Source organism: Drosophila grimshawi, unplaced genomic scaffold (assembly GCF_018153295.1).
Source record: "Drosophila grimshawi isolate 15287-2541.00 unplaced genomic scaffold, ASM1815329v1 contig_1377, whole genome shotgun sequence".
Lineage (NCBI taxonomy): Eukaryota > Metazoa > Arthropoda > Insecta > Diptera > Drosophilidae > Drosophila > Drosophila grimshawi.
Window position 1 is genome coordinate 7,720,720 of NW_025062900.1, and position 17,195 is coordinate 7,737,914.

The 17,195-nt window shown below is 39.1% G+C and overlaps 1 protein-coding gene across 1 annotated transcript; it reads right to left on the minus strand.

Annotated features, from left to right (window-relative positions):
- Positions 1-597: 597 nt before the first annotated feature.
- Positions 598-6,351, minus strand: LOC6561547 (V-type proton ATPase 116 kDa subunit a1). Its single transcript, XM_001988780.2, has 4 exons — positions 6,247-6,351; positions 1,088-3,297; positions 853-1,024; positions 598-781 (listed from the first exon to the last, which is right to left on the minus strand). The coding sequence occupies exons 2-4, from the start codon at positions 3,270-3,272 to the stop codon at positions 688-690; spliced, it is 2,451 nt and encodes an 816-aa protein (XP_001988816.1). The 5' UTR covers positions 3,273-3,297; positions 6,247-6,351; the 3' UTR covers positions 598-687.
- Between the last annotated feature and the right edge of the window lie 10,844 nt (positions 6,352-17,195).

Sequence of the window (17,195 nt, forward strand, 5' to 3'; positions counted from 1 at the left end):
TTATTATTTTATTCGCTCATTTAATATTAAATCAATAAAAAATAAATATTTATTATGTGCTTACCTTGCCATATTCAATTTTAATAATTAGTCAATATTAATGGTTAATTAAATTTTAATCAATAATCAACCAATCTACCATAGTTGATTGTCTAATTATTCCAAAATGATTTGCCTATCACATCCACAGTCCCATACTCGATTATACTTGAGCTATGTGAATCCAAATTTACTTGAATTATTTAAATTGCCAGACGACGCATCAGAGAGCCGTTGAATTCACAATTCAATGCACTCGATAGACAAGCGAACTGACAGCATAATTTCAGCATATGACATTTGCTCTAATGAGAAAAATGTTTTCTCCACTCACACAGAACGTAGAAATGAAAGCATACATCCGAGCCAAACACAAACAATTTGCTTTACGATTGTTTTTTGATAACCGTACTTTGAGTGTGTGTTTTTCTGTCTGTCAGTCTCTGTGTGTGTATGTGTCTGTTTTTGGAACTGACCGTAGCAAACTGTCAGAAATCATCTCTGACAAACATTTGTTGTCGGCTTAAGGAGGACAGAAATGAGCAAAGCAAATAGAAATATGCATATATGAAAATCGAATTTATTTTTCCGAAAACAAGAAAAGGCAACAAAATGTTTTGACAACTCTTTGATAGTGCTTTCGTCGCTCTAGTTCTCCTCCGTTTCTTCCAGTATCTGCTTAAAGGCGAATGGCTCGAAGGCGTAACCAGCGCCCTCATAGAACTTGCTCATGAACTCGACCCTGTTGAAAATAATTTAAAAACATGTCAGTTAACTGAATAATTTGAGGAACTTTAAATATATATAATATACCAGTGCAACCGCAATGTATGCAAAAAGGCCGAGAGACCCTCAATGAGCACTAAAATGAAGACGGTGAGCACAGACCAGGCACCAAAAATTAAATACACGAGAATACAGCCCACATAACTTTGGAATATAAATCCTTTGGCGAACACCATGCTCCACAGCACCTCAGATAATTCTGGAATGAAGTAATACTCAATTAGCTTAAAAATAATAATCCATTATTTCGAGATCAACTTACGTGCATGTGCCAATGATAACGCCCACAGACGCAAATAAGATGCTGTGTGAGAGATCGTGCTCAGCACATACTCAATAGTATGAATGGCCTGCTGGATGAAAACTTCACTCATGGGCTCATCATCTCCACCATGACCGCCATGTGCACCGCCAGATGGCGCGGCTGGTGCTGCCATATGCTTGGGACGTGTTAGTTTGATGTACAAGGGCTTGCCTAGCAGCATCCAGGGTATACAGATTACAGCGACCACCACGAAGATTTGCTGTAAGGCCTCCTGACCCTCGAACATGTACTCCTTGCAAAGGTCAAGTGGCTCCTGATGACCAAACAGCATCATATTGATGAAGAGTATAAGTATGGAGGGTGCACAGCCTGGTGAGAGCGCCGTGTCGTCGCTGTCATCATTGTAGACAACCCACTTGTAGAACATCATGAATACCATGTATCCGAAGAGCAGCAGCAGGAACAGAATCTGTGGCAGAAACTCCAATAGGAGACTTATGTATTTGCGATAATGAATAAAATTCACGACCGACATACAAACGCCAAAAGACATGTGAATTACGCCAAATATTATGGACAGCTTCATTTTGAAGGTGTTTAGAAAGATGATCTTGTTATCGGCCATCTGCCAGATGGGATCCATGCCCACCGGATAAGTCTTGAAATTACTTATTTTCGGTCTCAATGTCAAATATTTAATGTTATCATCAGTGACGGTGGAGGTATTATATTGATTTTGCCAACCAGAGCCAAAGATGTTCATCGACTTGGAGAACACATCGTTGTAGATCAGACCCGTGTATAAAGAGAATAAACCCATTAGCAGAATGATATAGCGACCGCCAAAGAATATGTTAAATATTTCCTCCTTGATCGAAGCCAGTTGACGCTCCCTGATAATCATAAAGGAGGCGACGGCGACTAAAACAAGAGCATGTCCCATATCCCCAAACATGACAGCAAACAGAAACGGAAAAGTGATGCATGTGTACAAGGCCGGATTCACCTCCCGATAGGAGGCCATTCCATATGAATCGATCAGGTTCTGGAAGCCTCTGGTGAACTTATTGGTGCGCGTATACGTCGGCGGCTGTTCGTTTGTGGATATGACATTCATGAAGGCTGGTATGCTGCTCTCCGATAGCTTGGAGCCTCGAGATAGCGCCTCCTGCACACTGGGCAAATCTCGGACAGGCACCCAACCCTCGCCAATTAAACACTTGCCAGTCACATCCGGATTGAAGTAGTTGAGTATGTGATAGATAGCCTTCATTTTCTTCACCATAATGCTCCAACGAGCCAAATGTTTGGCAGCAGAGGATAAGACGCGACTGCGATGATCGGCACTTTGATTTAACACCAATTTCAGATCCTCCAGTCTTGTGTTGACATCCTTAATCATTTCGGCGCGCTCCGCAGCGGAACTGGGACAAGGATAAACATCAGCGTGATAGCCTGCGCAGACCTTCTTGATGCGCTGCTTCAGCTGTTCGCCCTGGAAGAAGGCCACAAACACAGTCTTGAGCACTGGGCGACCGGCATCGTCATCTTCACACATTCCACTAATATCGTTGCGGCGTAAGAAAATGTTGCCACGCGAGATGCGCCACAGCATTCGCTCAAAGCTGAAGAAACGCTCCAGGTTGATCACACCGGCCACAAATGCCAGCTGGCCACGCTGAGCAGCCGCCTGAGCCGCTGCCGGATCATCGGGATCGGTCAGGCGATTCGAGTCCAAATTGATGACCTCCTGTTCGGAGAAGAAGCCCTCGGTATTCTCAAGCACACTCTTCAGCTCCTGCATGTGCCTATAGTTTGCATTCAGGCTAGCTCCGTTTGCGGACAATTCACGCAACTCGTTATCCGTCTTCTCTAGCTGTGCCTCCAGATCGATGATCTCTCGTGGATTGGGTGCAGCTATGTCCTGATCGGCTTGAAGTTCCGGCATCTTGATGTCATCCTTGCGCAGCTGGTTTTCAATATAGCGCACACGTCGCTCCATATCATCGCAGCGTCTTACCTCGTTCACATATTTGCGCTGAAAGACGTTGATCTGATCGTTGAGATCTCGAAACTGGACACATCCACTCTCGCCCAGCTCGGCAATGGAGGCGTAGGCCGCCTCGGGCTGTATATACAACTGGCACAAGGCCATTTTCTCGCTGCGAAACATATCGCCCATGGTGGAGCCGTCGCTGAAGCGTTATCTGCGATATGGAAAAATAAGTTGCCGATTACTATCTGATTATTGGCTGATTAAATTGAGTGTTATTTATTAGCCTTGTTAGCGCTGACAAAAGCTTTATATATTAGTTTAGTTTGACTTTTATAATCCATAAATAGAGGCATTTAAAATATAAAATAGTATTAGCAAGCTAAATTTATGTATTATCTAAACAGCACTTAATTTGTTTTAATACTTATACAAAACAATTTGTCAAGCGTGAAATTGTTGTGTAACCATTTGTTTTATTTATATTTTCCAGACTATCTCTATTGTTCTTTCTTATGACCCGTATTTTTGATTGAATTATATCTTCGGACGATTGGCGTTACGTATATTGATTAATTCTGGCTTACTCCATAGTACAGGGAATTTCTCAGACTTTTTTGTTGACTATGACTATTATGACTATTTTCGCATAATTTATTTTTATTTTTCCAAATTTTTTAAAGTATTCTCAGCACTATTAAATACTTTTAATAGCGTTTCAAAGTTTTTAATTTCAAATAAAAATATTTAAAAATTTTTATCTTGCACGTTTTTAAATTGATTTTGTAGTAAATCTAAACAAAATTAAATAAAAAACGAATGCCATATAATAATTCCTATTAATAATAATATAAAATTGTTTCTTTCGATTCAACCAATACTTTTAATTACAAAGATTGCTCTTAAATAATATTTGGAGCCACAATTGATGAGCCAATCAAGCGCACCTTATTTATGGTTCCCAATCTGAATGTGTTGCCCCAATCAATCGCTTATTATTAATGTTTATATATGTAGTTCCATGTGGAACTGAACTATTTGTGCTTCATACTCGGCCCAGATAAGATAACGCTGGTTGTCACAGTTATCGCGTTCGTTTCGCTTTTAACAGCTGGCTTATCTGAAGTGTGTGCGTTGAGCTCGCTAATAATTTGAAATTATTAACAATTACTGAGCAATCAGTTCGCTTACTATATATATGTAATATTTATGTGTGTATATGTACATCCATATAAGTCAGAGGAGGTCTAACCTCTCATTACGACACTGCATGGGCGAAGTTAGGCACTTACAAGTGGTGGGCAGACAGGACTCAGACTGAGTACACATAGGGAGCGCATGAATAATGGCTCTGCTTGATAGTGATTTTGGTACTCCAGATTATACGCACTACACAGATATTTATGGCGGTCTAACTCAGTGGCCTGCTGTGATTTTGTCTCGCATGTCTGGTAATAAATTTGATTGATTCAGCCAATTTGGCTCGCTGGCTGATAAGCGGCTCTGTCTGTGCCTGGTTTGATAATTGCCTCTGATGGCAATCGCTTTGTTAAGGCATTAAAGAGCCTTACCAAGACTTAAAGTTAATAATTTACAACAAAAGGAACTCGAACATTCAGCATGATAATACTCAAGTAGTTGCAATAAATTCGAATAAATTCCGTTGCATTAAATTCGACCAATTCATTTCACTTTGCTTAAAGAGTTCTTTAAATTTTTTTTAAAGGTGCAAAACTTATGAACAATTATGCTTTAATATAAAATTTAGAAATTTAATAGTTATTCTGAATTCTTAATTGAATTCAGAGGCAATCGTATTTCTATTCCATTCATATGCCAAGAATCACCCTGGCTTCTTATTTAATTTCATGTAATTCACAGTTAAATAACAATCCAAAGCCTTATTAAGGTTTCGAAGTTAATCGAAGCTAATTAACAGATCCATCCGATATTTTACATAGCCGTAAATCTGTGCGATTGAGTTGGTCATAAATCGCTTACGGAAAATAACATCGCAGGACACAATAATAATATCTAGATTTGCAGCTCAACGGCAGCAATCCAATAAGTATTCAGACGCCAGTCGTTCAATATATTTTGCCCTAAATGTTGGCTATAATTACGGGTGGGGCTTTGGGGTCGGATTGTGGCTGTCTGAAGTCAGACAGCGGTGTTTAGCTAATTAAGAAATCTGTTTTGCAGCCGTAAAAATATTATCGGTAACGCAATAATTTCTACAACAATTTATGTGTTAAGAGTGAGAGTGTGTGTGCCTGTGTGTGTGTGCGAAGTGTTGTTTCACATGATCAATCACGAGCTCTGACGTCACAGGCTATATACGTTTATGTATGAGGGTAGTTTTGCATTTACTCGCAGGCAATCGAAGTAGACGTTTAACGAGCGGGCAATTATCAAAAATCAATTAAGATAACTTGTCGTAAATCATGTCGCTATTAAGATTAAGGTAATTGTCTTGAATATGGTTTCAAATAATTGGGCATTACGGGCTGGGTTGAGTCCTGCGGGAGCCCTCAGACTTAATAATACGGTGACTACTCTAATTGTCTTGTGGGTGGATGGACTTGTTTATTCACCTCGCATTTATTGTTTTACTTTATGATTGTAATTAGAACTTTTGTTCGGAATATTTTTATATATGACGGTGTTCTTACACAAATTGAATTTGTGATGGGCGCTTAGCCTATGTGCAGATGAAGATTATATGTTTTGATGGCTTTGGACTTAGTGGTTCTTATGGTTCTTATTTAGTTATTAGCACAACTTTAGTTAACACTTTATTAAAATGTCGAGTAACATTTTACTTTAGGCTTACGGCTTTATTCGTAGTGGGTTTTTTCTGCAACTTAAGTTGTTCTCATTTTAGCCTTATTTAAGTCTTAAATATACGTTGGATAAACTTGGGTATAAATATTTAATTTGTGGCATGTGTACTTCTTATCTGAACAATTTTGATAACCTCGCACTGATAAAGTTAAGCAATCCAAAGACAACATTGAACTAAGGGCATCACAAGAATGTGAGTCAACTGAGCTTATGGGTCACAAAATGACCTTGTAAAAGTTCTTCGCACAATTTGGAAGACATTCTTTAACTTAAACTTTGCTTTTTCTAAGGATATTTTTTGACACTTGTTGGCTCTTACATTATTTGATAAGCTTTTTTTGGTTTTGTTCTTGCCGCTTTCCGAGTTATTCTTCGCGACCTGCCTGCACAACGGCGCTTCATGTACTGTTCGATCACCTTAGTAGCCATACACCGGGTAGCTTTTCCCAATTAAACTACAGTTAATCTACACACACACACATACATACACACACACCTACACACCAACATACACAATAATAATCTGTGCGCCTTTTTATCTCGACGCAACAACGCAAACACTTTGCGATTTCTGTTTGTGATTGCGTTGCCAAACAGGCGGACAACGCCTTTGATAGACGTGTTCTGCCAGTAGGGTAGGGGAAGGGAAGTTATCGCCAAGTATATGGATACGGCTATCGGTAAGCAGCAGACAGAAACCAGCGAGCAGCTGAACAAAATTAAAAGAACACTTTAGCACTCTTAACAGCCATATCAATTGGATCAATGATTGAGCATTAGCACGAGTTGCTCAATTGCAGTTTGCCACACAAACAGCTCTTGACTCAGTTTTCTTTACTTGGGGCCAGGTGATTACAGACCATGTGACGACTTTCAATGGTGACTTGTGTCATCTTTGAGTATCGTTCAGCTACTGAGACATACCACGTAATCTATGATCGATGGAGTAGCTGGCACAAAAGCCCCCAGTTCTGTTCTTCTAATAATTTTCAGTACAAATGTTATGCCTTAAAAAGGGTTATAATTTTTCAAATAAATCATTTGCGCTTTGTTATTTTTGAGTTTGAGGTTAAACGCAGATCTGAGATACAATTTTAAGCTCCCCGCTTAAAGGCCAAATTATTTTTAAGGCTCTGAAATTTTTTTCGATCAGTGGTTCATCGATTGTCAAAATTGTATGGACGAGTTGATCAACGAAATATTAAGTGCAAAACTTATCAAGTGCTGACTTCAATTAATAATTTAATTACGATTAACTTTATCGATTAATTTTTGTAATACGTTTTAAGAGATATGAAATAGAAGAAATATATACAGCACCATAGCTATATTTTTATTCCTGTAGCGATAGTCTGTAACTGTTTGCTTTTCATTATTTGATAAATAATTGCTGTTTAATATAGTATATATATAAAGATTTCACTGTTATTTTTAATTCAACACGAGTTGTATTTTTTCAACGGACTTTTTTAGGTGTGATTCAACATTCAGTCCTTGGTGTACCTAATGATTACACTATGAGTATAGTTTGATATGCTCTAATGTTCCAATGTTACTCGAGCGCATTTCAGTTTGTGTATGGATCCAATTATAGGCATTGGGTCTGATCAATTTGCTTTTACGAGTCTCAAGTGCTTTGTTTATCAGGCATACGCTGAAATATGTCGACGCTAATCGCGAGTCACGTGCATTTGTCACCATGCCTCTGCTTGGCACTAGGCACACATATTTTACTGTAACTGGCAAATGAATCAGACGAAAGCGTTAATGATGTTTGCAGCACAATTAAAATGCAAGTAATTAGCCAGTAATTTGGTGCTGTTTCATGATTACTTTATGCCAACAATCATAAAATTAATATTAAGTTATGGTTGTGGAATCTCCCTTGACGTCAGCAGCAGTTGAACCCGAGTCGGTGGCTACTATTTCATATGAAACCATTGAAATTTATCGGGGCAATTGGAAATTGGCCACATGGGACCTGAAATTTGCCGCACTTACATAGCAAAGTATCTGCTCCATTTCGGCTATTAGCGTATTATCTGCTCATAGCTGACGCAGCTGCGGAGCGCTTTTGAATGGGACTTAAATTGAGCGCCCCACTTGAGTGATAAACCGGTGCTGATAGCATGTGAGTGTGTGACGATATCTTTTTTAAAATTTTTGTTTTTATTTTCAGCTCGCTTTAGCCATTACATTTTTCCAGTTAATGAGCTTAAGAGTCGTTTATTATGCTAATTAAAATGAGTTGACTGTTATTTTTCGCACGTGTGTGTGTGTGTGTCGAGTGACCACAAATAAATTGCATGCAACTTTTTAGCACATAAAACAGCAGCTTGACTCTGACATTGACTCGTATCTCTGGCTGTGGCTTTGCCAGGCTGTCTGCTAATGCCACATAATGAAGCTGATAATGGGCAACAAGCAGAGTGTAGAACGACAACGAGAGCTCGACCAAAATTGGCTGCCGCAGAGAACAAGATGAGGCAGCAATGCAACTGGATGGGGCACGTTCAACTTTTCAGTTTCAGCGCACATTTAATGTTGCCGCATCTGTGCGGACTCGCAGACAGAACGAACGGCAAGCTAATGTGCGTCACCATTTCGTCTGTTTTTGGGGCAACAACAATATAAACAACAACAGCAGCAGCAGTGCCAGCACTAGCACTTGCATGGAAAGCCATTCAGCCTCCATTCCAACAGCGTCGGATCCATTTGGTCTGGTCGTGGCCAATAACTAAGTTGTTGCGTGTGGCTGTGTGGATTAGTATAATGCCAATATGTAGCAACAAAATGGGCGGCCTGCGTAAGTGCTTTTTTGTGGTGTGCAGGCAATCGGATTTTGTTGTGCTTAGCGTGGAAAAGTGCTGCATTTTGTGTGTGTGCGTGTGTGTTATTCTTTGGCATTGGTTTCGTTATATATATCTTGCCACTACGCCACTACGCTAGCCAATGCCACTAACAATAAACGTCCATTATCGATTCTCTCAAAGCTAACTTATATAACTATGGAATTTGCCTAGTGACAATGCAATTTGCGTCTTGTTTTTAGTGTTTTTCGCAGCCTATGCCCATAAATGTTGATAAATAAAGTTAAAAACTTTATGATATTGATTGTTTGAGGTTGCAGTATAACGACAATTTGCTCTGATGTTTCTTAACTTTAAGTTTAACACATACAGAGACAAAATAGTATTTTAAATCAAAAACAAAACCTTTATTCAAAGTCAATTTAATGGCATTTTTACAGTTAAATCAATATGCACAATTAACCATAAAGTCGTGCAACTGAAGTTATAGCTTATTCAATCATTTGAACTAAGTGGCGCTATAAAGCGTTCTCTTATACAATTTGAAGTAATATTCTTCTTTATTATTACCATTGCCCACCTGACCCCTGGCATACTTTCAAGTTCGCCTTGCTAATGCGCTTTATAGCTCATAAAATAAAAACGAATGTTTTATAAATAACAATGGGCAAATGAAATTAAAAAAAAAGTTTGTGTGCCCTCGGCAACACTGAAAACTGCTCAACTACAAAAAAAAGCAGTCACCCTCTCGGGGACTGCTCAAAAATTACAGCCCAAAAGTGTGCTACGTAAAATTTAACATTAACAGCAGCAGCAGCAGCAGCAGCAACAACAATAACAAAAACAAGAACAGCAACGAAGTCATTTCGTATTTATTGTATTACCTTTGTCAGCATATCTAACATTTTTTGGTTATTGTAGTTGTTTTCGTTGCTGTCGTTGTTGTTGTTGCCGCTGTTATTTTTTGTGATGTTAAATGCTTACTTATTATTTTTTGTTGCCGGCTTTACTGTTATTGGCGTGCTGTCATGGCATGCGCACATTGTTTTTCGTTACCATTCAAGATGAAAAATCCAATTTTCTCCTCTAAGCATTCTTGTAATGCGACCTCAAACCCAACCTTTCAGCTCTCCGACCTTCTACATGCGCACATACAAAAAAAAAGGGTTCACAAAGTGCATAATGCTTTTTTTTCTTCTTGTTATTGTTGTTATGTTTTTCTGCTTTTGTTTCGCACTATTTTCATAATTTCTGCCATGCTCGGGAGAAGGGTGCAAAGTGTTCAAAAAGCGCGAGCATGAAAAATGATTTGTCGCATTTGCTGCTGGCACACTTTGGATAATATTTTCACCTTAGTGGATGCTGACATTGTAAGGGATACAAGTTTTGTGTTTCTGCATTAAAAGCAAATAAACATTCCTTTTAAATTCCGAATTTAGCTATTGCAAATTTAAGCTTGAAACATTGTGAGATTTGCTCTAAAGACTAATACAATAATTGAATAAATGAAAATTAAATATTGACATCATATATCACAGATAGGCGTCGAACACATAGAGAAATAAATTCAAAAACATTTCATTTCAAATAATTCAATACAAAATATAACACACAAAGTAAATAATGCTGTAAAAAAGTTTACCAAAGGCAAGTAGAAATTCAAAATAAATATTGACACGTAAATACTCTAAAATACTAATAACAAATTCTAAGAAGTAAAAAAGATGTTTTATCCTAATGCTGAATGAAGAGGAAAGTTAATACCAGATTTCTTCCACTTAAATTCAGCTTAATTTGAGCAGCCACAAAAGAAAAAAAAAGAATATTTAAAATATAATTTCAGTAAACCTATTATCTTATTTAATTCTAAGCGTTTTCGACATTTACAATAAACATTTATGTGGAAGTGCTCATATTTATAAATATTTTAATACATAAATATTTAAATTTTCCGTTGCAGACTAAATTTTTTTCACTCACAGCATAACCGCAGCAACTGGCAGCCAATGTGGTCCGAGTTTTTGTTCCCGTACACCCAGACCCATTATTAGCATAGCTTTGCGAATTACTCATGTGCCGCATTGTGCGGCAGTCGAACCAGCTGCAATGGATATCACTTTAAACCGATGCTTGCAACAGAAATCCGCTGGCAATAACACATCTGCATGTAAAATAAAACACCGAGCTGCGTCATATCAGCCATAACCGTCAACGGTTGCGACCCCTCTCTGTGACCCGACCTCTTCCGCTCGCCCCCATTCACCAACAAGGGGGCGAGTGCGGCTCAACTCGTTTCGAACAAGAGCTGAAATGCCATTGTAGTTGCTTGTCTCAATTTGCTGCCACACTGCGTATGCGCAACTACATTATATGATTACTTTTTATTTCCATTTTCATTTTCATTGTTATCGCTCGAGTGTTATGGGCCAGCCTGTTGCGCGTTGCGTTCTGTATTGCATGTGCTCTCCAGCTTAAATTGAATTATAAAGGAATATATTTTTGAATTGGCCCGCATGGATTCGACACCAGACGCTGCTCAATTTCATTTCGGGTTGAAAAGTGCTCGTATGAGAGAGCACAAACTTTTTTATTCAGCATATACAAGAACTAATTGGCCATTCAAAAAAAGTATATATAAATATATATAATATGTTTCTTTGTATAATGCAAATGCAGTACTTTAAAGTTGTTAAATGTTAATGTTTAAAAATAATGCTACATATTTATTTGATGAATTTCTATTTATTCTGTTCAAATAATAATATTTGATTAAATGCAATTTAATAGATTAAATCTAAAGACTGGCCGCAGAGCATCAGCTAGTCGGTCCCACACGACTTATTGGTTGTAAATGTATTATTTGTTCCTCTAAACATTTTATTTGAAATAAATATATTTATATGTATATATGTATTTGAGGCAATTTCCATTTTAAAATCAAATTTCCCAAGCGTAAATCTTCAAAAGCAAAAGCGATACTGATTCACGCTACCGCTGCCTAACACCCAGCCCCTGAAGCCAATTTCGAGCCATGCCATGCGCCTGGCAACCCGAGGCAACCTTCAGGCTCTACTCGGAGCAGTCTTCCCAATGCCACCCTCTGTCAAATGCGACACGTTGGCCGCGCGCTGCGCATCCTTTAAACGCAACCACAAGCGAAAAATCCACAAAAACTTTTCGCCCTGCAGAAAGTTTTGGCCGCAAGGTCGCTAAACCTAGAATGGCCAAAAACGATAGACTGCGACTGCGGTGGGGCGCCTCAAATTGGTTTTATTTGAATTAAATTTTGTTTTATTTCATTTTGTGTTGGTGTCGTGCGTTGCGTTTGGCTTTTTGCTTCAATTGAATTTGACTGCTGTCAATCACGCGCTGCATACGCTTCACTTGCCTCTAAAATTCAAATTTTATGCTAATTTTACGCAGAACGAACGAACGAACGAACGATCAACGTGACGGTTAGCAAGAAGCAGAGAGCTCGCTTCCCTGCAAAAAGGGTTAAATGTGTTAAATATTGATTGGTTTAGCTCTAACTCGCTGATACGCTGATGCAAGGCGGGCGAAACACACGACAACAACAATGACAGCAACACTGACAGCAAAAAGAATAACGCTCAAACGACGTTTTAAGCGCGCTCTTAAAAAGTGATTTGTCAACAGTTGCAATGCGCCAGGACCCACTGTAAAGGACGTACAGTGAGGAAACCTGCGGGCGCATAAAAACTAAACCATGTCGGACGAGGTGGCGTTAATTTGCTTTTGATTATGGCCTGACAGTGGAAATGGGTGACTAAGCGCCAAACAAGTCCTGCCTTTAAATCGACAACATCAACGGCAGCATCACCAGCCAGAAAAAACGAGTTGAATACCACAATTCCATGGCGATATCTGAACTAATTTGTTGCACTTTACTCGCTTTAATTAATGAGCTGCTGCTTTTCAAATCAATTATCTTGTGTGCAGTATATTAATTATACTTATTTATAAATACATAGATGCTCATTTATTTGAAAAATCACGATCTGAAATTTAAATTTAATTCGATGTAATATATAAATCAGCCTAAGACTAGAATTTTTTTTTTTATATATATTTTCAAAATATACGAAAACAAATTTCTTAAAATTATAAAAGCACTTTGAATATTATATTAATTTTTTAAGAATTTTCTAGCAAATATAGAATGACACAAAAACTTTTGTTTTATAAATATTAATTGACTCTCTAAATAATAAGATAAGTATTAGCTTGGGGTGATTTTTTTGCTTATCCCTTTTTATTATGTTATGGTTTTTAAACTGAATCAAAGTCTTTTCGCTCCACACGTTGTTCAGTTAGTGTCATTTAATATTTTTCAACTGATATTTTTACCCTGCTCATTTTATCTGCAACTTCTTTTTAGGTAATTTATAGTTCCTTTTGAGTTGATGTTGATAAATTGTTGACTGCCTGCGAATAATCCAGCAGAGGCGGAGGCAGTTTTTTGTTGCCTTTTGTCAAGGTGTGTGGCGCGCTTTGTAGGTGTGTGGTGCCAAGTGGTGTGCGGATAATCTACAATAATAAATTTATTGGCAAGCATTTTTGATTTATTATGCATATCAATAATATGTATTTATATAAATAGCTCTTCCACATGACACTAATGATGCGGCGCCAGAGTTGACGTTTACCTTTTTGGATACTATTTTATATATATTTTTTTCGTTGTTTTTGTTTCATTTTAGTGATGGGGACAGCGCGTGGCCGACCACACACAAGCAAGGGATCCAAAATGAAGACCCTGGATACAAAGCTAAAGTTTACAGCTGCAGCCTTGAGCTCCAGATAGGCCATTGATGTTGCACGAGTCCGATAGTTACCCTTTACTGGATGGCATGCCACGCCCCGTATTGTTAATATTATTAACATGGATTTTTACAAGCCATAAACCCATATTTGGCCGGGCCAAGCCCTTTGTGTTGCCGTTGCCACATAAAATGCGAAGGCGCCCAGCTGTGCTCAGCTCTTGTTCAGACCCCTTTTACACCCACTCCCCCCACCACCCAAAAAAAAAGCCCCCCGACCCCAGGACCGTTTTCCATACTCATTTCATACTCTCCGTGCTGGCCATTTTATTGGCGTGTAAAGTTTGCCTTTCCATGCAGTCACCGGGTCGCCTTAAGTGGCTCGGGTTCGCTATGCACGTTTTCAATATATATCTCATATTGTTTGGCCGTGCGCCGAGCGTGTTTATTTGCTCAATGGTATTTATGCAGGAGTCAACGTTAGTACTTGGAACTGAAACTGGAATTGGTCCTGAGACTGTTGCCCGGCCCGGCCGTCGCTCTGCGGCTTATGCTTATAATATTGAAATGGAATGGCACACTACTTAGCAGACCGAACCCTGACTCCCCAAGTGTTATTAATAACGTGGCGCATTTTTATTATAGATATTTGGTTGTATTAAGGTGCAGCTTTTGTGACCTCAATCAGGCCAGGCGAATATCCTTTTGGGCGGCCTTCGACACTGTTAATCTTTAATGTTCACTTCATGGACACGAATGCTGACAGTGACAGCCATAAAAAATAACCCAGTTAATACCAAGGGGTGTGGCCGTCTTTGTAAATGTCTTGGGTGAGGCTTTTGTTGGCGCTGATTAAAAATAAATTATAAATATGTTTGCCTGACTGTTTGCATGATTTAGACCATAATGCAATTGTCAATGTTATAAAGCTGTCAAATGTATAACTCACATGCAAAATAGATTTGGCTGAAAGGATAAACATTTGCATTGGCTATTAATAATTAAATATCTTCATCGTTAGAAAATAAAACCACTTTGATTAATATATATTGTTATATCATTTACTATTTCCAGTGCTGTTAGCTAACTTCAGTGAAACGACTAATGGAGTTATCTCGACCAGAAATTCTTAAATTTTTAAAAGTCATTGCCTACTTTATTGGGCAATCGAAAAACCCGTCAACACATTTCCGCTGCTTATTTCTCTGTCGCAGCAATGATATCAGTTTGTGTCTGACAATCCTAAATCAGGAAACATTGCTCATAGCAGCAACTCCCATACAGCAGAAGAAAAAAAAGGAAAAAAAGAAACATGTCACATCAATTTTCTAACGCTGACCGCAAACGTGTGACAACATCAAGTCCAAGAGTATGTGTCTGTTTGTGTGAGTTTGACTCTGTAATAAAATGAGTTGTCGAAAGCGTTGTACACATATACACACACACACACACAACAACAACAACAAGTCAGCTGCAAATATGTTGGGTGACTTTGCGGGCTATCGGAGCTAACAGATGCCAGCAACGAGGATGGCGATTTTTCAACGTTGACTTGGAAATTGACTGACTGCCACTAGCTGCATGTGATTGGTAATGTATGTATGTGTGTGTGTGTGTGTGTGTGTGTGTGTGTGAGTAAATGACTTTGCAAATGGACATGCCAAAAAAATGTAAAGCAGTCACATATGCTCTGTGCCCGATGGAACTGTGCGCACTGCAAGTCGAATCATTGCCATTTCTGGAGCCGACGGGAAAGGGCTCTTGCAGTTTTCTTTTTTGGTTAACAAATGTGCCGGCAACAGTTACAGGCTAGGAGCCAAGAGCCAAGTTAGAACTACAGTTGTCTATATGTGTATGTGCACTTGTGCCTGTTTGCCTATGTGTGTGTAGTATTTTCGAACCCACAACAAAGCGGAAACGTATTGACAACGAAGGAAATGGACTTAAGCCATGATTTATAGTGTACGGATTTTCCATTTAAGTTTATTGGTTTTCTGTAAATGCAACTGCCAACAAATGAAAAAAAACATGTGCATAGCAAGTGGCCTTCTACATAAGCTCATTCAACTCTGTCTACGCCTCCACCTCCTCGACTCCTCCTTTCCCTTGACTTACCTACTTATGAACGTACACATTTATTTCTACAAAGTTGTGTCTGCTTTTGAAAGTTTGGTTTAGTTTTTGGTTCTGGGTGGTTTGTTAACTTGGCTATATCCATGAATCGGCTCTGTTACAATTTATGCTTTTTGCTGCTACATTGAGCAACAGTTCATGTTTCACGCATTTCTCTCCCGAACGTACTTAAGTTGTGTGGAAAATTGATTTCTGCCGGCACTTAACACACTCAACTATCCTTATCTTTATGTTTGTATATTCATTGCCAAACTGAAATGGTTCACTTTTATGTCTTACTCAAAACAAATTTCAATGCAATAATAAAAACAAGTGATGGAAGCGACTCTGAAATAGTCTGATAGCTGCTGACAGGTGGTTGAAGTCAGTCAGTGCATTTTGGTGTCTCGACCATTGAATCATCATGAAAGCATATTTTGAATTAGCCTTCTCTAGTTCTATAGCTGTACAAGATGTCCGCTAGTCCGATTTTGGTGTGCGGAAATTTCAGGGTTTAAATTTACTTATTGAAAAAAGTTCCGTGACAGCATAACAAAAATTGCAATGAGTTTTATTGAATCTCTGGATTGATAAATTTAAATAGAGGATTAATTTGGAGCTTACACACTGAGCAAAGGTATTGCTTTTGATAATCTCTTGAGTTATGACAAAGATTTCACAGTTGAAAATTTAAATCCGTATTAGGTCAATAGCCCACTGCTTTCACGTTTTTGCTGTGGTTTAGAATCGAATCCAAATTGATATGGAAAAGAGGTCCGTTATAGGTTATGTGTGTAAATGTTGTGGATTTATTTGTGACCACAACAGACGAACGAAGTTTGATTGAATACTGTTATGTTAGGCCAATATTGCGGCAGCAAGCCCCATGTTGGAACAAAAGCTTAAAATCAACCATCCACTGGGAGACCATGTGGGGAAGGCTATTCAAAATTCCGGGCAAGGCAGACAAGATGACTAGTAGACGGATAAACGATAGTTGTATTTGTGTGTGTCTGGACGGCGGTGCAAATTCAAAATAAGCTACAATAAGTGCAACATCGCACCTCTGCTCGTCCATCAGCAGTTATGGCTGCAGCTCCCCCGCTGTGGACAAGTAGACAGGCAGCAAATCAGCCAAGCAAAGACAGAGGAAACCTCTGCATTTACCAAGTGCCAAGGCGCTGTCAGCATAAAGTTAAGCTCGGGCTAAGCAGTTGCCAGGCGAGCGTATGCTGATGGAGGGGTGGGGAAGGCAAGAAGCTGGAGCACCTCTGGATGCGGCTGCACATCATCAATCTTCTTAGACATCCGCACTCGTTGGGGGACTGCACCAGTTCTGTGTACCGAACGTGCTGCCATTTCCTGGAACAGCCAGCAAAGGCTGTGACCCTTATTGCCCCTCTTGTCTAGTCACAATTTTGTCGTACCAGTGCTGCCAGCCCGGTTTCGAGTTATGCTGCCCCGTGCCAAGTTGCTAGTTGCCAGTTGTCAGTTGCAAGTTGCCCTGTTGCCAGTTGCCATGTTGTGGTCGACGACAGTCGTTGACTTCTTGTGCTGCATCTGCT